Source organism: Castor canadensis, chromosome 8 (genome assembly GCF_047511655.1).
Source record: "Castor canadensis chromosome 8, mCasCan1.hap1v2, whole genome shotgun sequence".
Taxonomy (NCBI): domain Eukaryota; kingdom Metazoa; phylum Chordata; class Mammalia; order Rodentia; family Castoridae; genus Castor; species Castor canadensis.
This window is the reverse complement of record NC_133393.1, coordinates 14,876,462-14,902,184: the sequence shown is the minus strand read 5'-3', so window position 1 is coordinate 14,902,184 and position 25,723 is coordinate 14,876,462. Positions and strand designations below refer to the sequence as shown.

The 25,723-nt window shown below is 43.7% G+C and overlaps 2 protein-coding genes across 13 annotated transcripts in view; both read right to left on the bottom strand.

The window, feature by feature from the left end:
• The window catches only part of Usp49 (ubiquitin specific peptidase 49), a 74,939-nt gene extending 58,307 nt beyond the window's left edge, over positions 1 to 16,632 (bottom strand). For 5 of the 12 annotated variants that reach the window (XM_074082189.1, XM_074082188.1, XM_074082187.1 and 2 more), the window contains exons 1-2: positions 7,510 to 8,569; positions 4,867 to 4,948 (exon numbers count right to left, since the gene is read on the bottom strand). The gene's annotated coding sequence lies outside the window, so the exon portion shown is untranslated. The other 7 variants (XM_074082193.1, XM_074082192.1, XM_020157275.2 and 4 more) reach the window with 7 other exon arrangements.
• Positions 14,943 to 25,698, bottom strand: Med20 (mediator complex subunit 20). Its single transcript, XM_020157277.2, has 4 exons — positions 25,540 to 25,698; positions 23,695 to 23,849; positions 18,920 to 19,173; positions 14,943 to 17,001 (listed from the first exon to the last, which is right to left on the bottom strand). The coding sequence occupies exons 1-4, from the start codon at positions 25,551 to 25,553 to the stop codon at positions 16,786 to 16,788; spliced, it is 639 nt and encodes a 212-aa protein (XP_020012866.1). The 5' UTR covers positions 25,554 to 25,698; the 3' UTR covers positions 14,943 to 16,785.
• Between the last annotated feature and the right edge of the window lie 25 nt (positions 25,699 to 25,723).

Genomic DNA, 25,723 nt, shown 5'->3' with positions numbered 1-25,723 from the left:
TGTTCACTAGTGTATGTGGAGATACTGCCAAAGAAAGCTCATAGCAATGTGTAGGACATCATCTGCCTAATAAGGCTCTGATATTGTAATACCTCAGTATTTCAGTTTGACACTAATGTCAGTAGGAGGAGCCAAAGGTGAAGAATGAAAATGTTTAGGCCAACTACAAATATTACAAACTTCATGATCTGTCAGGAGTCAGTGAAATCTTCACTACACATAATAAAAGATAACAGTAATTTACCCAGGCTTACAAAAGGTAATGCATCTTTTCATTCACCAATAACAGCTAACAATGGGCAGAAACTGGTCTTCGTATTTTATAAATATATTTAATTTAGTCCTCACAGCCACCCAGTGGATTAGGTATTATCATCATATGATTTTTACAGACCATTTTTCAAATCAAATGGTGGCTGTTAGGCTGGAGGTGTGGCTCAGTGGTAGAGTGCCTGGCTAGCAAGCACAAAGTCGTGAGTTCAAACTCCAATACCTCTAAAAAAAAACCTGCAGGCTCTTTATCACTGCCTTTACAGTCTCCTCTCCACCAGTTGGCCTCAACTTCTACTATATGCCCTTATTCTGCCATTTCAGTCCTTAGTTCTGACTCAAAACCTTGACCAATGTAATTCATGTGAATGGAAAAGTTCTTTTCTCTGAGAACCTTCTTCCCCCACACTACAGGAAGTTCCTTCCTGAAAATGTTAATTAACCTATCCTCACATACTTGTTCAAACTAATCACCGAAGCATATAGAGTAAAAAGTGAACACTTTCCCTCAAAAAGGGAATACTTTAATTCTAGCCCTTGCATTTAAAAAATAGGAATATTGTATATTATCCTAAAGGTGACTCTTTTTAATAACTTAACTGTGGACATCTTTCCACATGAGCAGAGATCTATGCATTCTTAACAACTAAATGATATTCCATTGTGTGGACCCATCATACATTGTTTAACCAGACCTGACTGAAAAACTCTGTACTCATATTTTCCATGCAAGTGTATGAATATATCTATAATATATGAGCAATATACAAATTGCTAGAGGTAGATACACACATTTTAAATTCTGATAGACACTGCCAAACTTACCTCCAAGAAAATTTACATTCCTGCCAATGAGATTTTTCAACTTTCCCACATCCCCATTCACTCATCAACTTTTTAAATCTCTGTCAATCTGACAGTCAAAAGGTAATAATTATGTTTCATTTTGTATTTATTTAAGTGACTAGGATTACTGAATTTACAGCTTAGGTAAACTTAGAATTTTTTATTACTTGTAGGCTAAGCTAAATTGCCTATGGAGAAAAGAATTCAAGACCCACTTTAACAGTGTACCTGGAGAGATGGGTAATATTGACCAAGCTGGGATTTTAGCATGGAATATCTGATGATGCAATCACAATACACACATCTGTCTTCACTAACACACATATACCTTTCACTCAAAATGCAAGGCTATAAGCTATGCCCCACATTTTAGTATAAACATTTAAGAGTTTATTCAATTCTGTTGCAGATTCACTTTCTCATCTTTATTTTGAACATCCTCTGTCAATTAACTTTGAGGATATTTTATTTTTTTACATGCAATATTATTAATGTGATCTTTGACCTCATCTAGATGTCAAAGGTGCAATTAGTATCTAGCCATGAGCTCCAATAAAATTAAGATATAGGTGACTGCATTAGAACACAGAAACAGGCGAGTAAAAGAATTAAATGTTAGCAGTGGCCATCCATTCTGGTTTATAAAAACAAGACAGTAATACAGCCCCACACACTCTATGAACGCATACACAAATGATCTGCCCTCTGCTCACAAAGTGCCCACTCACTGGCAAAATGTCTATGACTGTAATGTTATTAACAATGACGGCTCAACTGAGCTATTCACATATTTTCTTACCTGATTTTCTTTGTGGCTACTTCCAGGTAACAATTTTTGCCAAGGAGAATCTAATTAACTCAAGCAAGGATTTTGACCTTATTATCCTGATAAATTAGTAGCCATAGCTACAAAAATAAGTACCACAAATTATCTGGCATTCTAGAAAGGTTTTAGCTGAAAATGATAAATCAGTAAACCTCTATTTACCCTTCAGTTAACTTTCAACTAAAATTTATAGTCACAAAATCAACTAATCCTTAAGTCTGTTTCAAAGTCAAATGCTCTTGCTGCTTTAATACATTCCTATGGGGCCCATCCAAGGGAACACATGCAGGTCCTACACATCTTCTTTCCCATGTCAGAGAATGAAAAGAGAGAGAGAGAGAAAGAACAGAAGGCAGGAAAGAGCAGGACCCTGATGTGACAAAATGCTAAAACCAAGCTATAAATTATCTTTTGGTCACTCTCGGCTGCCTTTTGAAAAAGCTGATACAAAGGTAGGGTTGTCCTTCCTTGGGCAATAGGAGCGCAGATAAAAGCATCTTCCTAACTCAGCAGTCACAGTGCTGCCCTCCCACCCTTCACATTACTTGCCCAGCAAGAGAAGCTCTGCTGGGTGGCTTCTGAAGACAATGCCAGGAAGCTTCTATTCTGATAATGGGAGGGAGCAGTGAAGACCTGAGTCCTGGGCTCTAAACTATGCCAGACTGCCCTGCTAATCCTCCCCAAATCCTACAACATAGGGGTGGGGGTGGGGGACAGAACAGAAAAATCAAACTGAATTAAGGGCAATAGCTCTAGGTTACACATGGTCCAACATTCCTGTATTTGATGAGGGGATGGTGAAGAGGGAGAAAGATCCACACAAAAGCCTTTAAAAACACAACATAAAAATGAATTGTATTCCTGATCCTTCTGATGTGCTAACCAACATCTGCCCCCAATCATTTGCCAGTCCTGGCTGCACGGAAGACACGAAGTAGCAGGCATTTTCACACAGTAAGGCTGAGCGAGATGCTACTAGAGTGTAAATTACTAATTAGCTCAAAGGAAGACAAAGAGAAAAAATACCTGTCACAGAATGCTGTTTACAATTTGACATATAATAAAAACAGCCCTGAACATTTCAGAGGAGCGCCTTACTTTCCAGACTTCTATTAACATGTGAATGGAAAATGAAGAGTATTACAGTCTTTAAAAACTGTCCATGTCTCAGAAACAACAATGCATGACTAGAAACAATGCTTTCCAAATAATTTGTAATTTTCTCATCCTTATGAAAGGGAAGTGTTTTTAATTATTACTATCAGCTTTAATAAGGAGCCATATTTCATAGCTTTGATAATAGTTTTAAAGCAGGGGTTGGGGGAGCAGTCTACAAGTACTGTATTTTACATCTGTCAGAGTAAAGCTAACATTTCTTTCACTTAAATTGGACAGGCCAAAAAATAAATAAGTAAAAAAAATAAGTAAATTGGACAGGACTTTCTGCAGATTATTCCTTTATCAAATGGATAGGCCATTTTTTAAATGAAAATTGGTGATGACGAGATGAGGAAGGGTCAGTTAATTTCTTTAAATGACAACAACTGAAAAGACTCAAAATTTAGGTTTATTTCAGGGTGAGGGAATAGAATGTGAAGATAATTCTATTGATCCTATATCATAAGGCAAACCTATTTGTCTTAATCCCAACCAACATTCTGAATGCAGTACATTTTGCATTTTTACCATTTTCAGCTCCTGGAAGCTACACAAAGATCTTCAAAATATGTGCTTCACCTAAAGATTTCTTGGTCACGGTGTTGAGAGGTCCTCTGACTCCTGCTTCTCACACAATGATCACCTAATAGCTAGCATGTCTTAAGGATGCACCAGTCCAGGTGATAAGAAGGTTCCCAACATAGGAGTACAGACAAAGCAATTTTTGCTGTTGGGAGGGCAAAAAGCTTCTTTGACATGTAAATGATGAATGTGTCACTCACATGTCAAAGAATCTTCTTCAGAATGTACCAAAGGAAACAGACCAAACAACCACACAATCTATTCTACATCTCTTGACATTCATTTGCTTTAAATGCTTTGACTAAAATCAAACATACACCAAACTTTTTGATACACAGTATTCACAACAAGCCTTTCCTTGTGAGAATTGAGTCCATCATATGCACTTTCTATTTGACTTGTTTAAAAGTACTCAGTGAACCATGGCTCAGGCCTGTAATCCTAGCTACTCAGGAGGCAGAGATTAGGAGGATTGAAGTTTGAAGCCAGCCTAGGCAAGCAGTTTGCAAGACCCTATCTCAAAAAAACCCACCACAAAAAAAGGGTGGTATCTTAAGTGGCTCAAGTTGTAGGCCCTGAGTTCAAACCGCAATACTGCAATAAATAAATAAATAATATTTGGATTAAAAGATTATCAGCTACCAAACAAGTCAGTGTAAAACTGTTTTAGGTGTAACCTTGGGCAAATCATTTCATCTCAAGGACTTTCTACTTCATCTCAGATAAAATGAAAATAGTAGTAGTAGTAGCTACCTCACAGGATTGCTGTGAGAATAAATGAGTTGCAATTTGATAAGCTCCTAAAACAGGGCCTGGTACTAAAGGATTATATGTGGGCTAGTTACTATTATTAAGTTTATTAAGAACTAAAGTTTTGGACTGGAGGAGTGGCTCAAGTGGTAAAGTACCTGCTTTGCAAGCATGAAGCCCTGAGTTCAAACCCTAGTCCCACACCCCACACACACCAGGAAAAAAAAAAAAAAAAAAAAGAACTAAGGTTTTACTGTAAGACGTTTTAAATCAAAAGTTGAGGAAACAAATATGAATGTATCATTAAGTGTGTGCTAGTTAGAAGAAAGATGTTCCTGAAAGAGAAAATAATTAAATGTTGGAATGGATAATCTACAAAGGTTGCCACCTTCCCACTGAACATTTATAAGAAAATAGAATAAACTTTGTTCTACCTGGGATGATTTAAGTGGGATACTGACTGAAGCTGCAGGATTAACCAGAGGTTCTTTCAAGGTCTCTTCCCATCCAAAGTCTCTACAATTAACCAGAAACATATTTAATTATGTACAACCTACTTATTCAAATCTGAAAATAAACTGAAAAGTTTTTTGGCTTAGCAATTAAGATTATAGCCAAAATAAAGTTGAGTAGAATTCTACTTGATGAACAAAAGAAAGTATAGCTTAAATTTATGATTAGAATCCTTACTGATAAATAATATCATCTGAATTAAAAGATTATTCATTTTTAGTTTTAGAAATATCAACTGAGAGGCTAGGGGTGTAGTCAAGTAGTACAGTGCTTGCCTAGCAAGTGTGAGGCCGAGTTCAATCCCTAACACTGAAAAGAAAAAAGAAATATCAACTGGGAAATCACTATTCACAATACAAATCAGAGGTTTACCAAACTATAGAAACATACAGAAATAAAAGGCAGGACCCCAAAAAACTCTTTGTTTTGATTGATCTTATAGTTTATACTTTCTACTCTACCAATATCAAATATAAGTGAAAAAATAACTTATATAAAGACACCAAATTTAAAACAATTACATTTAAAAATGACAATACCATACCCAGTACAACCTATTAACACCAGCCTAAAAACATCTACAAAGGAAAAGAATATACACACACGCCTCCCAGAAACAGGAGCCTCACATCAAAGTTACTCTTTACCTTAGAAAGGTAACCTTTCCAGACTAACCTCAAAACTCAGCAGTAAAAATAGTAACTCCTGCTGAATTGCTAAATAAATCTACTTACCTTGAACACCTGCCTAACAGAATCCAGAAAGCAAGCCAGGACCTACATACTATGCCTCAACACAGCCAACACTAAATTCAGAAAAAGTTAAGATTCTAAATTATTCATATGTATTAATAACCAGTGTTTCTCACATCCACAAATCAAAATCTTTGCTAACTCTTTCAAATCACATAAACCTAATTCTTGCTATTTATAGAAACACCCACAAAATAGTTGCAATCCAAAATTTACACAGCCTTGGAATAAGGTTGTTTGTTTAGGATGCTGAGGACTGAACCCAGGGCCTTGCACATGCTAGACAAGCACTCTACCAGAGGTATAGCCCCCAACCCGTACAGAACTTCAGAAAAGAAGTATCTTTGTGTATCTGAATGTATGCTTGTGAAATAAACCTGAATAAGATTCTCAAGAACATTTGAACCAGGCATGGTAGTCATCCCTGTGATCCCAACTCAGAGACTGAAGCAGAAGGATCATGAATTCGAGACTAGCCTGGGCAAAGGCAGCAAAGCTCTATCTCAAAAACAAAAGGGCTGAGGCTTAGCTCAAGAGGTAGAATGTTTATCTAGCATGTGCAAGACCGTGGGTTCAGTCCCTAGTACCACACAGACACACACACTTTTTTTTTTTTTAAGTTTTAGAAAGGATTTATTTTAGTATAACAGGATAAAGTAAAGACAAACGGTGGGGGGAGAGAAAGAAACATTTCCTGTTCCCCACACAGGAAATGAGTGCAAAGACTCTGCATTTTTTCTTAAGTAAATTATACACTATCCTTTGGCACCATCAAATGCAAAGTAAATATTCATTCATATTCTTAGTTAAATGTAAATGCTTCAGGATAAAAACCATTAAAACAAAATACCAAGAAATAACGTAAGTTTTGTCTCAAAATTTCTTATCTTCCTTTAATATCCAAAAGTGTCTTTCCAAATCAAAAGCTTCTAGAAAATCAATGCTAATATGACTTTCTGTAGTCACGATCATAAAACACGAGAGGCAGTGGAGCTGTCCAAGACTCCAGCTTCCAATATAATCCTCCAGAGTTTTTCATAAAAACTGTTCATAAATTCATTATTTAACCTAAAAGGGAAGTCGCCACTCTAAAACCCTCCACAACTCTACAATTCTCCTTTTCTTCATTCCATTTGGTAAAACTGGTGAGTTACCTGCTGCTATGAAATGTCCCACACAAAGCTACAGGCCTAGGAACTCACTGCCCTCTAAACCCTGGTTTAAATCTCTACCCCAGTGAACTTTGCTGGTTGGTTATTTGCTTTCTCTGAAATGGTTCTCAGTATTGTCCACTCACTGAAAACAACTAAGCAGCAACCTGGTTGATTTGTGGAAACAAAAAGATTCTCCTTTTTCTCTACCCCAACCACAGTGCACTCTGCATTGAAAATAAAAATGCTGGCAATAAAAGCACCCTGCCCAGCACTTGCCAGTACAACCCTGCTCCAACACCCAAACTATCACATTACACAGGCACACTGTAATAAATGCAATCCATTTGCCCATTACCACAACATCAGTGAAAGGCAGAGGTTTTCAGCACCCAGAATGACTATCTTTCATATAAGAACAAAATCGAAATCATATGGGCTCATCTTTTCAAAGTGGATGTGAAAGTCGAATTAAAAGCAATGAAAGGTGGAAGTGGATTCAAGATTCCTTGAAGACAAAAAGAGGCTTCTGGAATTTCCTACTTTTAGGGACAAAAGGAGTCACAATTTCAACACATTTACATTTTCTCTCCTCAACAAAGAATTCCTTTCCTGCACCCCCACTTCGGCCTTTACTTTTCCCTTTCCCCCATCCACTCACCATGGTTCCTCTTCTGCACCAAAGGCCCCTATACTGGACCCTTCACTACAGCATAGGTGTCTTGACCCTTGCAGACCTTCTGAAGCATCTCAGTGCCACATGCACATTCCGTTCCCACCCTGTGCAAGCTATCCCCGTTCTTCATCCACCAGGGCTCCCCCAGCTTCCCTTAACCTCCTCTATTCCCTTGCTCCCCATCCCAACCTTTAAGTCCTGGGGCCCATTTCTTCCTTGCTCGCTCACCGTCTGCTTTCAGCACTGTCTTTTTGCCTCACTGTTTCACCTTGTATCTTGTTGAATCTCGTCAATTAACACAATTCCCCAGTCTCTCTGCCCCAGATCGCTATCACTTCGTACAGCCTTACTCTATGTGGTCTCCTTTCAGCTCTTCTGATCCCAGAATTGTCCTACAAACGCCCATCTCTTATCCCTCTATTCCTTTTACCCTTCCACTGCGCTCTTATTTACGACTCCACCTGGTTGCAGTCCAGGGTCTCATACATCCTCCCTCACTTTCCTGAATGTACACCCATCGCCCACCTTTCTCAGAAGCGCCCGTTCCCACCCCAGCGCGGGTCCTAGTCCTTCAGCTCATCTCGCTCTGCACTAGTTCACACCCTTGTCACGTCTCGCTCTTAATCACTCTCTCCCCCTTCTCGCAACTACTACCCCAGCTCTGCCCCTCCCGGTCTCCCACTTTCAACTGTCACCCCAGTACCCCTCACCCTAATACCGCCCCTGCAAAGCCTTCCCCTTCAAATCCCTGCTCCTACTAACCCCAGGATCCTTCACCCAGCCCTGGTCTTCCTAGCCTCTTTCCCTGCCCGGCTTCCTCACCCACCCCGGGTTTTGCCTCCTTGGCTGGCTTTTTCTCACTCTCCTCCCCTCTCCCTGGCTTCTAACCCTTTCTCCTCTTAATCCTCCTCATCTGCTTCTTAGCAGGTCCCCCTGGACGGCCCCATAGCCTTCCTTCCCCTCTGCGCTCAAGGCTTTTTACTCCAAACCCAGTCGTCGCCCATTCCGCCAAAATGCAGCACCCGCGCGCCCAGGCTCCGGCTCTCGCCTCCCGCCGGCTCCCGCCCGGGGCGCCCCCAGCCCGCCGGCGCTGCGGTCCCGCCCCCTGTCGCCGCTCCTCCCGCCGGCGAGGCGCGCGCCGCCTTTGTCGCCCCTCACCCGGTGTGTGAGGATTTGGCTTCTTTAAAGGGGAGGGCCAGTGTGCCGGGTACGGCTGTCCCCGCCTCCGAGTCTCAGAGTGGCCGTCGCGGTCTCCCGGCCCTCGGGTCCCCACCCCCCCGGAGCTAACCCCCTATGCTGCCTCCCCCTGCTCCCTCCCCGGCCCCCCTCTATTTACCGCCATCATCAGCACGCGCGAGCTGTCACCAGGGCGCGAGACAACCGAACCCGGCCCCGCCCCCTGCCCGCCCATTGGCCCGCCTGCCGGAGCCACGCCCCCCGAGCCCCGCATTGCGCCAACGGCGCAGCGCTGGGCCGCGACCCGCACACCCGCGCCCTCTCCGCTGGTTCGCGCCGCGGGCGCAAAGTTTAGGGTCAGCCACGAACGCGCCTCGGACTCGAGCCTGGAGTACGAGGCGGCGGCGTAAAGGGGCGCTGTGAATCGCCAGTCGAAGTTTGGTTGACGCACAGGAGGGTAAATAGGAAGGTTTCCAGACAAAGAGACTCTTAAAGGTACAGAGTCTACTGTCTGCCCCTCCTCCTTAAAGGGCCAGAAACTCCCCCAAGCCCTTCTCCGCCCCCTTCTCCCCAGCCCTACAACCCTGGGAACCGTAAAGGAATTTTACGTGAGTTCTCACCTTTAACATCTCCCGTCACCGCAAAGAGGCACAGCCTCTCTCACTATCCCGTTTGTTTTTGTTTTGTCCTCATCTTTAACTGTCGTTCCGGAGGCAGCATTTGCAAAAGTTAGTATTGGCTCCCAGACGAGCACACGTGTTTGACTTTTGCCACCGATGACCTAGGCGGGATTCAGCTGCTTTACAGAAATCCCCCCAAGTAAGAGGATCGCCGCCCTTAAGTTCAGCAGATCGTGGGGCTTGGAAATAAACGAGACTGAGATGGCTGTGGCCCTAAGGACTTCTAAAGGAATGGGGGTGGAGGCCACCGGGAAACTCCTGCTAGTTCTACTTGTTCCGCAGTCTCCCGGACGCACTGTCCTGACAAACACTGCGGACGAGTGGGGTGGGCGGGTGTCACCCAAAATATCAGAACACCTAAGATGAGGCTAAGGCAGGTAAAGACTTGCATTTACTATAAAGACAAGTAAAAGAAATAAACATGCATTATTAGCTACTGTAGTTCAAGGCATCACATCTATAAGTAAGAAACAGAGAAGCAAAAATGACGAGAACAACCAAAGAAAGGGACGGAGGAGACACTGCCTGGAGCCAAGCTCAGTTACTGTGAAGGTATTTCCAAAGGCAACTAAACTTGGGCACTTAAAAAAAAAAAAAGAAAAGAAAAGTGGGCCGATGAGACGGAGAGGCTCAAGCGGTAAGAGCGACTGTCTGTCTAGCAAGCTTGAGGCCCTAGGGTCAAACCCCAGTGCCGCCAAAAGTTCAGAGACTGTCATAACTAAGGCTTGGGGGCTGAGAAGAAATGGAAGGTGGACGTCTTATACATTAAAGACACGTCATTTCTGCGCTACTCTTTGTTTATGACAGTCTCTTTTCCTCTAGGTTGTAGAACAAATAAAACCTCATCACTACAGCAAGTATTAAAAACGTATTTCTTTCTCTTGGCGGTACTGGGGTGTGAACTGAGGACCATGTGCTTGCTAGGCAAGCACGCTGCTACTTGAGCCATGCCTCAGCCCTCTTTTTTTTTGTTTTAAACTTGCCTTTCTTCCACTTGAGCCGTTCCGGAGGAAGGAAAAATCACATTTCCACATTCTACAGATGGTCCATACAATTGTGCTCATCGATCTGATGACACAATGTACACCTGTATAACAAATACTTTTTCTGGATCCTCTCTTTTTTTTAAGTTTTGGCAGTACTGGGATTTGAACTCAGGGCCTCACTCTTGCTAGGCAGGCACTCTACCACTTGAGCCACTCCAGCTGACCTGGACCCTCTCTCCACGACTGCCCATTCCCTATTACAAAACACTGTTGAGAGAATTATGCACTGCTGTTAAGCAGCAATGACCCCATGACCTCCATTTTTGAATATCCTAAATACCAACATCAGTATCATTAAAAAGAACAGTGACAGCATCTCTTTGCTCCTCTGAGCTTCTCAACAACCCCATGAAACATGGAAAGTAGGCATCATTATTTCCAGCGCATAGGTTGGACCCAGAGAGACCAACTTGATGAGTTACCTGGCAAGCTAGGATGGTGCTTTGGCTAGCTAACTCCCAGCCACCTGTCCCCTAAAGCAGAGTTCTCAGTCCTTTAGCAGGCCTCTTCAGGATACCTGTCACCTCCACTTCCATGCCTTTACCTTTCATATATGACCAAAGATTTTCAGTACTGAATTTAGGCATCAGGACAAGTTAGGCTATACAAATGTGGTCCTTAGCTGGGCGCCAATGGCTCTCACCTGTAATGCTAGCTAGTCAAAAGATAGAGATCAGGAGGATCACAGTTAAAAGCCAGCCTGGACAAATAGGTCTTGAGACCCTATCTCGAAAACACCCAACACAAAATGGGGCTGGTGGAATGGCTTAAGATGTACGTCCTGAGTTCAAACCCCAGTAACACAAAAATAAAAATAAAAAAAATAGGTTTCTAATTTTTTTTGTACGATACTGGATTTTGAACTCAGGGCCTCATATTTTCTGGACAGCACTATACCACTTGAGCCACACACTCAACCCTAAATTCTTTTTTAAAGCCTCCAAAGAAAAATTCAGTAGAATTCATATTAACCTTAAAAATTGGCTTATGCTACATGATGGGGCTGGAGTATGTTGGGAAATGGAACTAATGGTTCCAAATTTTTGTCATTATTATTGTTGGGCCAGGAGGGGTTGGAGTTTTTCGAGACAGGGTCTCAATATTCATGCCGACCTTGAACTCCATGTTCCTCCCACGTACTAGGATCACAGGCATGCACCACTATGCTCAGCTGTGTCTTTTGTTTGGTGGTTGTGCTGGGAATCAAACCCAAAGCCTTAAACATGCTAAGCAAGTGCTCAAGCCTGAAGCTGCAGGATGCCCAGCCCCCAAGAACTGTTTTTTCTTGCTACTGTCATCACAGAGAGCAGGAACTATTTCTCTGCCTCATCAATTGCCTCATTCTGAAAAATGAAAATAAATACTCATTCTGCTGCATAATACTTTTCAAATCCCACACACTGTGTTATAAAGGAAAGGAACTCTGCAGCCACAAAGAGAGCTATAAGGATCATTTCATATACATTTCCTCCTATCTGCTTCTAAAAGTAGTTATAGGAAACCTACATGAACACAGTGCACCTTTCCCAGAGACTGTCTGAACCACCTGAAGGGCTGACTAAAATGAAGAGGTAAGATCTCGGGGTGGGGGAGTAAGAAGATGGCCCAAACAATATATACACATATGAGTAAATGTAAAAACGATAAAAGAATAAAAAATTAAATAAAATTAAAAGCTCTCCCAGTCAGCAGCCCAGATGTGTAGTTTAAAAGGCAGGTCACCAAGAGCACACCTGTAATCCCAGCACTCGGGAGGCAGGAGGATATCGTTCCAGGCTAGCCTGGTTAAACAAGGAGTCCCTACCTCACAGAACCAAGGGCTGGGGGTGTGGTTCAGAGGCAGAGTGCTTGACAGGCACATAGGAGGCCCTAGGTTTTATACCCAGCACTAGAGAAAGAAAAAAAACAGACATTGGGATAGCTTGGTCACACAATGCCAGCTGGCCCTTTCTCAAACTTGCTTCACTTTGTCTTTGTCATTGCCCCTTCAGGATCTGTCTTTACTGGAGGGATTTAAAAAAAAAAAAATCACAGATAGCTGAGAAATGAAACTTCTAAATCCTATTCTCAAAAAACTGCACAGATACATAAAAACCTGTGTTTGGTTTCAGGGCACTTTTTAAAAGCCTGCAGTTACACTAAGAACTCAGTTTAGGGCTGGAAGGATGGCTCAAGTGGTAGAGCGCATGCCTAACCCTGAGTTCAAATGTCAGTACCACCACCAAAAAGAACCAGTTTAGCACTACATGCTGGTACCTATAGTCCCCGATACTTGGGAGACTGAGACAGAAAGATCACTTGAGCCCAAGAGTCCAGGTTGAGCATGGGTAACATAGCTCAAAAAACCCCTTTCTTTAGGTCTAGGGTATAGTTCAGTGGAGTACTTGCTTAGCGTGAACAAGGCCCTGGTTTCAATCTGCAGAGACACACACACACTGAACCCTGCTTAGGGTCACAGTCCTCTCACAATCCCTCATTAAGCAAAGTCCAGTTTCCACAATATGGGACAGAAGACCAAGTGTATTTTGTTTTGTTTTGGCTTGTTTGTCTGAGTTAATGAGAAAAGAATTAAATACACAGGGAAGGGATTTCCCTAGACAAGGCTACACCAAGGCTGCACAGCCTCTGGGAGGGATGGCGTAAGGTAGAGCTGAGTGTTGTAAAAGACTGATTTGGGAATGCTCTACACAAAGGCAAAAACTCCACCCAGGAGAGAATCTAACCCCCAGAAGTGAGGGCTCAGGGGGCATACCCCAAACTCCTGAGAGGCAGAACTTGTAATACAACTGGTTTCAGCCATTCCACATGCCTGTGATTGGGGCCTGCAGCCCAGTGTCCAGACTGTAACACACATGGAGAGGGAGGATATAGCAAGGAAACGGCACTGTTGGGAGTTACAGGCATGGGCTTGGAGACAGCAAGGTCATACATCTGTCCTGTCTGATTCTCTATCAAAACTGTGAATGTCAAAATGTCCAGCCTTTTGGCTTTCTATATACCGCACTTGTATTATTTTTGTGGTGCGGGGTATTGAACCCAGGTTCTTGCACATGCTAGACAGGTGCATGACCACTTGTGCTAACACCCCCAGCCCTTGTTACTTGTATGTTAAGAGCCTCAACTTCTGACGTCTTGAGCATATGCTTAGGTGGAAATGTGTAACCACTCCTCTTACCATCCAGGAAATGAGACAATTTTCACTAACTGCCTCCCCCAGAGGCTCAGGCAGGGAGGAGTGGTTGGTCTCTAGGTACATCCTTCAGCTGAGCAGCAAGATCAATAGACTGGGAGGAGGGTTGGGGGAGAATATGATGGATATGATTGCTTGGTACTCAATACCTAAGGAAAGCCAGCAGGAGGCAGCATGGGAACAGGGACGGAGAATTACAGCAGAACAAAAAAGGCAACAGGAAACACAGCCAGAGCAGGAGCCATCAATGGACTCAGGAAATGCAGGAGACACAGAATAAAGGACAGTGGTTCCCTCCCAGCATTTGCCTTCCCCCACTATTCTCATAAGACATGACACACTTTGGCACATTCTGCTAGCCAGGAGTCCTGAGCCTGATGTTTGGAACTGACTCCACCCTCATCTGTCTGTATGGCCTCTCAGAGCCACAGTCTCCCTACTTTAAGTAAGAAAGACTGAGATGAACTCTAAAGCTGCCCTGCACAGCTCTGACAGCCAAGGGTGGCAGAATCCTAGAAGTTTCCCAGTTTCTGTTCTTTTGGGTGTTATACAAGGAGAAAGGGACAAAGCACCTAGAAGCAAAGGAAGTAAGAGAAGACAGTCTAGTGTAGAAGGAAGAACATCAGATTTGAACCCAAAAATGTGGCATCTTCACTTACTAGCTAAGTTTAAGGCTTATTTATAAAATATGGATAGCCATCCCTTTTGCTCTTAACTTTATACAAATAGTCCCAACTTTCATTCAACCTGAACTTTCAAAAATTATATACTGACAACTATGTCCTAAATTATCTTCAAAGTCCCATCCAGACTTGAACACAAAAGCCAGATGCCATCCAGGCCCTTCCCACCAGCTGTGAGTTTTAGAACCTGTAGTGGAGATATTATTTTTACGTTATTTAAGGCACTGCATCCCTTCCTCTCGTCGTGGTAAATTCCCTTAATTGACACGAAAGGCAAAGATGGATAAAAGCACCCAAGTGATAGTTCTTAAAGCTTGATCTGGTGTTCACTCAGTTTAGAGCTGGTCAAATGTGTGCCCAAACGCAAGAGAAAGAACAGAAGTGGAGACTGCTAGACATGTATAAGCCAAGACTACATCGAAAGGTTAAAGTACAATAAGGGACTCCATACCATTTTTAGCTTTCAGGGAACCAAGCCCCTTCTTATGCATAAGTCTAGAGTCCATATTTACCACATTCAACATCTGTGTGTTTTCAGAACACATTATGTTCAAAATCCTGTCAGTACACTGTCTCATTCCATAAAAGATTTGAGACAGCTTACAGAAAAGTACAAATAGATCTGGACAAAAGCAAACATAAATCAGAAGGCCAAAAAAAAGTTCTGTTTATTCATTTATTTGGGCAATAGTGGGGCTTGAACTCAGGGCCTCTAGGTAAACGCTCTACCACTTTAGCCATACCTTTTGGGGTTAACCTGTTTTTTAGACAAGGTCTTGTACTTTTGCCCCAACAGTCCTCAGACAGCGATCCTTCTACCTCCACCTCTCAAGTAGCTAGGATTACAGGCATGAACTACCATACCCAACAGATCTGGGTATTTTGTTGTGTGTAAATGACATTTAAAACATACCTCAATTTTTTAAAAGCAAAAATAATAAATAAGTGACAATAAAAGCAGGGGGATGAGAATGAAAAATGCAAATTTTCTGTATAAGGAAGATAAACTCATCCAAAGCCAGAAAGGAAACATGACCAATTCTTGACTCCTGTTGCAGAAGTGTGCTCTTCAGAAGCCTTCAGTGTACATCCTTGATGCTAGCCTGCCTGAACATTTCTGCAGCAGGAGTGTGGCAAGAAAGCAATGTATGTCAGAGGAGGAGCCTGGAGGCTCAAATGAGATAAGAAAGAATTCACGAAACATGGTGCAAGCACTCAATCAGCTGTTCCGAATCTGAATTCTGAGAGCTGGAGAAGTCTTGGCTCTAAGTCTCAGGCCATGAGTATCATCAAAACTCAGGTTTTGATGCTAAGACTTCCCAGCATGACTAAACCAGCTGAGCTCAAAGTGGCCCTGGGATCAGTCCTTATCTCAATCTAACTCATAAACAAATGCCTCAGTTACAATGGCACCAACTGCCATTAACTGCCAAGAACATTCCTAGGCATGTCCACTGGGCTCAGTGTAGTGCAGGTCAGTAACTGAGCCCAGCATCCATATTCTCCTCCATCTTTTAATTATAGAACTCTGACTTTTAACTGAGGCATGACTGCCCTGGTAAGAGGATCTATATCCCAGCATCCCTTTCACCAAAGTGTGACCAAAGGGATTTGGGCAACCCCAGATCATGGCTTTTAAAAAAGAAACTGCATTTCTGTCTCTCTCTCCCCTCACTGCAATGTGGACATGGAGCCAATGAGTCTGCTTGGATCTTGTGGTTAAGAACAACACTCTGGGGGTGGCTGCACAAGACCTAAGGACACCTGGTTCCCAGTAACCTTGTAGAGTTAAGTCTGCCTTAGATTACCTCTGAACTATTAGGTGAGAGAAAAATAAACTGTCTTGTAAGAGTCCCTGTCCTTTTGGTTCTCTGTACAGTAGATTAGCCTGTGGCTTCACGTAATTTACAACAGAAGGGAAAAATGTCAGAAAGAGTTCAAAGGACTTAGGCAAAGGACCTAGGAGTAGGTTCACAAATCACTTTGGCAAACAGGTCAGAAAGGGAGAAGTAGCCAGTTGTGTCACCCCTGCATCTCCAGGAGAGTGACCAGCCACATCCTTGAGCAGAGGAGGGGCTTCAGTATAGCATAGCCCACAAATAGAGCATAGCATGGCCACTGGGGGGTCTTGGAAAAATCTTCAGGAGCTGAGGACACAGTTTTCCCCTTCAATGCTAGGCAGGGGCACCCCTGTCCTACCTTTTCCCTACAGTCCGAAAGGTCCAAGCTTCTTCATTCTTCATAATTACCATTCTTGAGGATGGGCCAAATCCAGTAAGCCATGGGGTAAAACAGTTGTTGGGGGGCTGCATGTGGAAGTCAGGGAAGGGAAGTCCAGAGCCCCAGAATAATAGCCACAGCTGGGAGCCAGAGGGAGAGAAGCCTCCATGTTTGCCATGGGTTTCTGGAACACAGGGCCCAGAATGCAGCACCTGCTTTTCCTGGGCAGAACCCATGGTGACAGCTGAGCCCACAGCTGCCAGTCATTAACGAATCCCAGCCACTGGAACCTGCTGCTGCTTGCGGATCTTGTTGAAGAGTTCCATGTACTGGACCATGGTATCTGCTGGGCCATAGACCGCATCGTGCCTGTTCCCAAACACTGAAGGGGCCCCTGGTGTGTGGCTGCCTAGAAAACTCTGTAGGAATTCAAGCAACAAGCTCCAGCAGTCAGTAGCCACCACACAGGGGCCATACTCCACCTGGGACCAAAGAACAAAGAAGTAAGCTGAAGACACAGACCTTTTATCACACAGTTGATCTACAGGAAATACTTAACCCAAACACCAGGGATTCTACACACCCAGTAGTATTCCTATTGAGTGCCTCTGACATTCTTATTCTGAAGTTATGCCAACCCACAACCCTGCCCACAAGCCCTAGAGAAAATATAGGCTCCTGCCCCTGTTGATTATTTCAGGTTCATGAAGTCCCTGCTCTGCTGGGTGATAACTCAGGGAAAGCCCAGGAAAATTCTGAGAGATAAAGGGGAAAGGGAAAAGGAAGGAAAAGAAAGAGAGAGAAAGAAAGGAGGAAGGGAGGTAAGGAGGGAGAGAGAAAATATGGAGGGTGGGAGATGAATGAGGGGTAAGTAAAGAGTAGAGTAGGCATGTATGTTCTAGACCAAACAACTCCTAAGGTAGACCCAGCCAATGTGGCAGGGACCAAAGGATAATTATCTCAGGTTTTCTCATTTTTCTTAGAATTTTTCACTGAAGCAGGGGGAAATCACGGAGAAATAAGTAAGGAAACAGCTGGGTGTGTGTACTACGAGGTTGGAAATGTGGAGGATATCCAGTGGGATCCCAGAGCGGCTTAGCAAGTCAGGACATATCATGAGCTAAGAAGAGAGTTAAGAAATCTTCACCCTTGAGGTTCCTAAGCAGAAACTCCCACTAGGTCCCCTTTTCCTACCTGGGATGCTCCTAGACTCACCTCTCCCCAGGTCTTTACATTTTTTTCCGTGTGTATAGGGGGGTGGGTTGTTTGAGACAGGATCTCCCTATGTTGCCCAGGTTGGCCTCTAATTTACAATCCTCCTACCTCTGCCTCCTGAGTGCTGGGATTACAGGCATGAACCACTGTGCCCAAGGGTGTCTACATTTTAAGTCCATAACTACACTGCTCTTCCAGGAACCATAACAACTATTGTAGGCAATGCTCTCACTCGCCTGAATTCTCAATTGTGCTTCTTTTATGGCATATCTTAAGACTAACTTCAAAAACAGTTTGTGTGTTTCAACCTTCTTACTAAATGATAAAATTCCAAATGACAAGCTGTGCAAGAGAGAGTGAGAGTGTTTGTACACGTTTAAATCTCATAGGGTGATGGGCACATGGCAGGTTGTGGACTTTCACTGCTCCAAAGTCAGCTACTACTATGCTTCCTGTTTGCCATTTCCAATATATATACAATATATTTAGGCTCAAAGATGAAAGCTATCTCACATATACACCCTTTTCCCCCATGAAAGAAAGCAGACAGCAAAGCGCTGGAGTGTGGTGCACATACCTGAGATCCCAACTACTTAAGAGGAAGAGGTAGGAGGATGGAAGTTCAATGCTAGGTTGGGCAAAAGGGTGAGATACTATCTAAAAATGTAAACTAAAGCAAAAAAAAAAAAAAAAAAAAAAGGCAGACAGTGTGTCTCAAGTACAAGCATAAGGCCCTGACTTCAAACTCCAATACCAGCAAAAAAAACCACATTTTTGTCCACAACTTTGGAAACTTTTCTTAAAGCATACTAAGGAGAGCTGTGTGGACACGATTGAGAGCCCACCTCCCAAAAGTTGCTCCAAAAGTTGTCCTGTGTGTTCCAGTCCTTCTTGGGAGAGGTGATTGGTCCCTCTACATCATAATTCACCTGCCTTCACTGACTATCTCTGCCCTTCTCCAGCAAACCAGCCTTCCTAAGCTTTCTGCTTGCTGTCTACCTGCTTTCTGCTTCCAATCCTGAGCTTCAGATTGAGTGGATGGTTAAAAAAAAGGATAAAAGATCCCTGGAGAGGAAGCACCAGTGCTCAGGAGTCAATGTGAACTGAGCAGGATTGGGAGATCATCAGAGACCTCTGCTGAGCAGCCCTGCAACACATCCTGCTCCTAATTCACCAAGGTCTTACCTCCACAGAGATGCCCCGGGCACTGGGCCCCATGGTGACTGTGCCCACCTTCACCAGGAAGTCACAGTATTGGTATCGGGTGCCCCGGGTCTCAATCTTGCTGGCCTTGGCACTCTGGAAAAAGCCCTTAAGCTTCACCATGAGCACATCAAAGTTGGTGTCAGCGATAAGGCAAGGACCATTCTCAAAGAGGGCGAAACAGCTTAGAGGGTACTCAGAGTTATGCATCACATACATCAGCTTTCCGGACTGACCTACAAGGGACAGACATCTCACTTACCATCCAGCCTTTTGTCAACACACCCCAGGATAGACTCCCATGCACAGAACAGGCCAGACAACAATCTGTCTGCTAAGTTGTCAGTCTGGGAAGGGGCAGAGAGGTCACCTAACTTATAGTCTTTTCCAGAATGTTAAGAGAGCAACAGTAGGCCAGGTGGCATGGGCTAAAACCACCCCACTCTACAGAAAAAGGTGAGGGGCACCCAGAGAACTCTGAGAATGTTGATAATCCTTTAATTTAGTTGTTCTGTGGTAGGTTCACCGATGCTTAATTATGATGATTACCAACTCAGAGAGTTGTTAATACATAATCTTTTATTACCATACATTATATAATAAGTAAAAGTAAGGGCTGGGGATGTAGCTCAGGCTAGGCAAGAGTGCTTGCCTATCATATGGCATGTGGGAGGCCCTGGATTCAATCCCCAGCACCTCAAAAAAAAAAAGTAACAGCATTTGGGCAAGTCCCTACCTACCTTGACTAACTCCTTTAACACCTAGGAAATGGTCTCACAGAAGCAGGAACAGGAAGTCTGTCAGCACAGGATGGAACAGTAAGCCAGAGCCAAGCGGTGATAAACCTTGTCTGCCCTATCTGAAGAAGTTGGGATTATCCTGAAGGGAAGGTTAAATGCCTGGAAAATTTTAAGTTTAGCTGACCTGGGAAGCAAGAGGCACAGTATAGCAGAAAGAACTCAGGATCTAGGACCTGAAGATCAAGTTTCAAGCACCAGTTCACCTTTTCCATCTCTGAGAAATGTGTTTTCTCATTGATTTTTTTTTTGGGGGGGGGTCAGGTTTGGGGACGGAACCCACCTCTTTGACTATGGTAGGCAAGTGCTCTCCACTGAGCCACACAGCCCAGCCCTCTCACTGATTTCTGCAAGGAGGAAGCGCTAAGGTTAAAGAGAAAATAGAAAAAAAGACTCTCTTTAATATACTACAAGAGTTAATAGACAAAAAAGATCAAAAGTCCAAAAATAAAAGTAATTACTAGAGAAAGACCAGAGGTCTTTTGGAACTTCAGGACAGAAAAAGATCAAAGTAGGCAAGAGTCAACAGGAAAAACTAAGAAAAACAGGACTTCAAGTGGGATATTGAGAAGGTAGGGTTCTGCCACATAGCCCAGTAGTACGATATTCTAGCTGGGGTAAGAATGTAGCAATGGAAGGAGGAAAAGAAAGCAGGGGTTGCTGGCCCTGGGATCCTAGCTACTCAGGAAGCAGCAATCAGGACAATCGAGGTTTGAAGCCAACCAGGGCAAATAGTTTGAGAGGCCCTATCTCGAAAAAACAAAAACACAAAAGGGCCAGGTGCTCATGCCTGTAATCCTAGCTACTCAAGAGGCAGAGATCAGGAGGATTGCGGTTCAAAGCCAGCCTAGGCAAATAGTGAGACCCTAGTTCCAAAAATCCCTTCACAAAAAGGCTGGTGGAGTGGCTCAAGGTGTAGGCCCTGAGTTCAAGCCCCAGTACTAAAAAAAAAAAAAAGAAAGACAAGACAGCAGGGGTTGGAAAAGCAAGGAGCAGTGAGACTTCTCTATACTCCACCTGTCTTCACCTCCTAAATACAACAGGCTCTATATAGAACCTCCAGCCCATATTCCTCCTGCCTGTGCACTGCCAACTCACACCTTCACCTCCTTCTAAATCCAGTTCAGTATCACGAGGCTCAAATAAGTTACTCAAAACTAATTTCACCATTCTGATCTCAGGTCTACTTAATTCTAGTTACATGCTTAAGTCATATTACTGAGTCTGCAAGTGTTTTTATAGTCATAGAAATATTTTAAAAGCAACTAAGTTGATATTTCTTAATGAAAAAGGCACTTCTGTTTGTTATAGATTTTTTGTTTGTTTGTTTTGTTTTTTTCATATAGGATCTCACTATGTAGACCAAACTCTCCTCAATCTTGCCATCTTCCTGAGTGCTGGGATTACATATATCACCATGGCTAGTTGGTAGAGTGAGTCAAGATGTGGGCCCTGAGTTCATATCCAAGAAACACAAAAAATAAGGCATTACCAAGCCTTCCAGGTGATGTTAATGTTGGCCATATGAGAACCATGGACCCAGAGGCACAGAGCCAGTAAGGCAGCAGAAGTAGAACTCCAAGTCGATTGCTCATTTCTTTCTATACCACTGCCTGCCACAAATGTGTTTTGGCTCCCCAAGTAGATGGTAGCTTCTTAAAAGAAAAGGCCTGATCAGGAGAGCACAGCCCACACTAGGTAGTTTTTCTTGAAGTAGTATGCCATCTTATATGCACATACAAACGTTTTCTTCCTCAAACGCTTTCATCATCCTTATCTCCATTCTTTCGCCCTTCCTACTGAAGGCAAAACAAATGATAACCACTGCAACTTTATTAAGATGAAACAGTACAGCTCTCAGCTACTACCTACTAATTATAACATGATAACTTCAGTTGTGTTTTGCATGCACTAACTTATGTAATTAGTACAACACTAGGAGATAAGTAGTATATATATCTTCATTTTACAATGAGAGAACTGTATTGGGAAGAGTCCAAAATCAGAGCCCATGCCAGATAGTTTCAGCAGAGGGCACTTATACAAGGACCAAATATAGGAGTAGGAAGAATGGAAAAACTAGCCAGGTGCCAGTGGCTCTACACCTTAGCTACTTGGAAGGCTGAGATCAGGAAAATTGAGGTTCAAGGCCAGCCCAGGCAGATAGTTCATGAGACTCCCCCCCCACATCTCCAAAATAACCACAGCAAAATGGACTGGAGGTATACCTCAAGCAGTAAAGCACCTGCTTTCCAAGTGTGAAGCCCTGAGTTCAAACCCCAGTCCTATCAAAAAAAAAAATCAAACCAGATAATAACACAGGAAAATCCTTCCACCCCAAGGGCTGGAAGGAGAAAGATGTGCTGTTAGCAGAGTCAGGAATGAGGGCTGCCTAGCAGGAACCAGGCTCCCTAACTCATATTCAAAGATCCTCATTCCCTCTCTACCATCACTATCACCATCCACACTCCATTTCACCACTCAACAGTCAGAATTGACAAAAGTTGATTCACTAATCAAGGTTATATGAACAAGGTGACCAAGGTCACCGTCTAGGTGTGCAAAATAGGAAGACTTTACACAGAAGGTCCTATAAATTCTAAGGCTCTAAAAGAATTCTATATTAAGACTTTTGGATCAAAAACGATTCTTTTCTCAAACTTCAGAGACCATAAGAACCAACTGGGGAGCCTGTTAAAGTACAGATTATGAGGGCTGCAACACAGTCAATGGGTAAGCAGGGCCAAAAATACACATTTGCAAGTAACTTCAGTGATTTGACATAGTTCCTCAGCAACCAACCCTCTGAGAAACATGGCATTAAGAGTCCAAGCTGTTGGTAGAATGGTTCAAGTAGTATAGCCCATGCCTCGCAAGCATGAGGCCCTGAGTTCAAGCCCCAGTACTACCGGAAAAAAAAAAAAGAAAAAGAAAAAAAAATCCGAACTGCACAAAACAAAACCACCACAAAAACTTTTGGAAGTGGTGGATGTTTAGTGTCTTGGTTCTGACAGTGGTAGCATGCATGTATGCTGTGTCCAAACTCATCAAGATGTAGTATGTCTGCAATCCCAGCTACTCAGGAAGCCAACGCCGGCATACCTTGCGTTCAAGACCACCCCAGGCAAAAGGCAGGAAGATCCTATTTCAAAAACAAAATACAAAGAAAAAAAAAAGGGCCGGGGTCAAGGCTCAAGTAGTAGAGCACTCACACAGAATGCCAGAAACTCCGGGTTCAATCCCTAGTACCAGGAAAAAAAGGTCCTGTATTGAATGTGGAATCGTTTGTATGTTAATTACACCTTAATAAAGCTTCTTAAATTAAAAAAAAAGTCCAATACCTTCTCAGGAGGCAGAATTTGGGAGGATTACTGTTTGAGGCTAGCCCAAGAAAAAGTTAACAAGACCCCATCTCAACAAATGAGCCAGGTGTGGAGGCATATATCTGTGGTACTGTCTATGTGGGAGGCCACAGGTAAGTGAATCAAGGTCCAGGCCTTATTTGGGAAAAAATTGGGGACCCTACCTGAAAAATAACCTAAAAGCGAAATGGGCTGGAAGCTTGGCTGAGTGGCAGAGTGCTTGCCTAGCAAAATCAAGGCCCTAAATTCAAGTCCCAGTACCACAAAAAAACAACAAACAAAACTCAGAAAACCAGCACTAGGCAATCCCAGCACTCAAGAAGCAGAGACAGGAGGATCTTGAGTTGGGAGGCCAGTCTGAGCTGCACAGACCCTTTCTCAAAACTCAAGGGTTAGGGTGTAACTTAATGGTAGAGCCCTACTGTCCATCCCCAGCAAAAAAAGTACAAACTGACCGTTTAAAATAGTTTCAGTCTAATAGATGGTGGACCAAGAATTAAAGAATTCACAAACACATACTGCCAGAAAAGTAGACAGGAGTCATAAACATACAAATTCCAAGCCAGGTTCCAGCCATCCCCCAGAACCATCTACTGACCTTGGTTGCCCAGGGTAGAGGCAGCTGTGTGGTAAGTCTCACAGTCCACACAAAAAGTTCCTTGCTTCTCTGCCCCAAGCATTTCCAATTTCCGGGTGAGGAGCTCCACCGTCTGCTGGACACTCTTGCCCTCAGCCACAGGCATCTGGGACACACTAGAAAGGAGAACATGAAGTCAGCAGTATACAGAGAGACCCATGCACTAGTTGAGCCACTCACTCCCCCACAGAATAACAGCTCAGCAGGTCCGGGTGCCACCTTAGGCAACACCAACCCCTTAAGCCCAGGGAAATAGGGGCCCACAATCCCTATTTCCTCTGAGAACCAGAAGAGAATCCCTAAACTGATGCTGTAAATGACAGAAATTCTGGGATTCTGAAAAAGTTGAAAAAATCCCATCAGAGCCTCTTTCCCTGGAGCTGCCTTCTCTATAAAAAGAAAACAACCAAATTGTAATCCAGCAATTGGGAGGCTGAGGCAGGAGAATCACAAGTTTCAGGCCAGCCTGAGGTATACAGCAAGACCTTGTCTCACAAGACCAAAAAAAAAAAGAACAGGGGATTCCAGGGTTCCACTTGAGCCACACCTCCAGCCCTTTTTGCTTTGATTATTTTTGGAAAAGAGTCTTAAGTTTTTGGGCCAGCCCTCCTGGACTGAGATCCTCTTATTTAAGCCCCCAACAAGCAGGATGACAGGCACCTGCCACCACGACCAGCTACTGATTGAAGTGTGTTGGGGGTGGGGGGGGTAAGTTCTCGCTTTTTGTCCAGGCTGGCTTCAAATCTTGATTCTCCCAAGTAGCTGGGATTACAGATGTGAACCACCATGCCCCACTGTGCTGCAACCTTTCCATTTCCATCGCTCACACACACTCCGCACACTAGAGGACTAACAGGAGGCTTATGGCACCTGTGGGGAAGACACATGCAACCACTGAGAAAACTGTAAGAGCCTGGGCTGCAGAAGTACCTCCCATATGCTCCCTTTCATAGGACAAGGTTACAGCCCTTGACTTCAGATAACTGGCCTCCAGTGCTCTTTAACTAAAGACAGTCAAACCTGCCGAAATTTCTTTTTTTTTTTTTTAAGTCCCTCCCAAGACCTAGCACTTTGGAACTACTGTCCCCAAGAGCACTGGGCCCATGCCTTTCCCACCTGGTTTCTTCACTGAGATTGATAACATGTTAGACATATAAAGTCAATTGAAACTGGCCCAACCATGTAATTCAACACTGTAGGAATCAGGCCCTGCATAGGTAAAATGCCTGGAGGCCCGACCTCCTAGTTCCCAATAACCTCTTTTTTTTTCCTTCTCTCTAGACCCAAGATCTTAAAGTGCCCAAATAAGAACTAGGCTGCTCTAACTGCATATGCTGGCTCTAGGGAAGCGCAAGCAAAAATGTTTTGTTTTTTTAAAAAAAGGAAAGAAAGAGAACGAAAAGAATACTGTCTCCTCGTAGCCTACCCTTCGCCCCCTCTATCCCTTGTCTGCAGATGGGTCGTAGTCCGCAAATCCTATTTCCAGCCCTGAAGTCCCACTCGCGACAGGACTATGGCCTCACAGGCAGAAAAATGTTACCAAGAAAAAAGGAAGGAGGTACATAACCGCTGATGAGTTCCTAGGAGGAAAGCTTCGCCCTGCAGCCTTCCTGGTTTCCGAGGAAACAGGCCTAGAGAACCTGCGGCCCTCACAGTGTCCACTCATCTCCACAACCAGAGGACATCTGATTCTGGACATTCCAGGGGACGGAGGACCTCGGTCCGGATCCTCCTCCCGGGGCCACAGATTCGGAAGAACCCTTGAGGACTCCAAGCCCCGCCATACAAAATCCCCTACAGTCTTACCAAGTCACTCCCATGGCGCTGGACCAGGAGGATGGCACGAGCAGATAGCCCCACACAGAGCACTCTGAAAGCCCACAGGCTCTGAAGCCCCCAAGTACTAGCCGCGGTCGCGGAAGGGATTCCGGAAGTGCGTAAAAACAGAGCGCCGCGTAGACCCGCCCACAGGAATGGAGCGGGTCCGGCG

What these genes read in the sequence shown, in the direction of transcription:
- Med20 (XM_020157277.2), bottom strand. An exon ending in CTCTACCCTGGGCAACCAAG is followed by an intron (nt 19,174 to 23,694) that starts GTCAGTAGATGG and finishes TGTCCCTTGTAG; the next exon opens with GTCAGTCCGGAAAGCTGATG. An exon ending in CCCGGGGCATCTCTGTGGAG is followed by an intron (nt 17,002 to 18,919) that starts GTAAGACCTTGG and finishes CTTTGGTCCCAG; the next exon opens with GTGGAGTATGGCCCCTGTGT.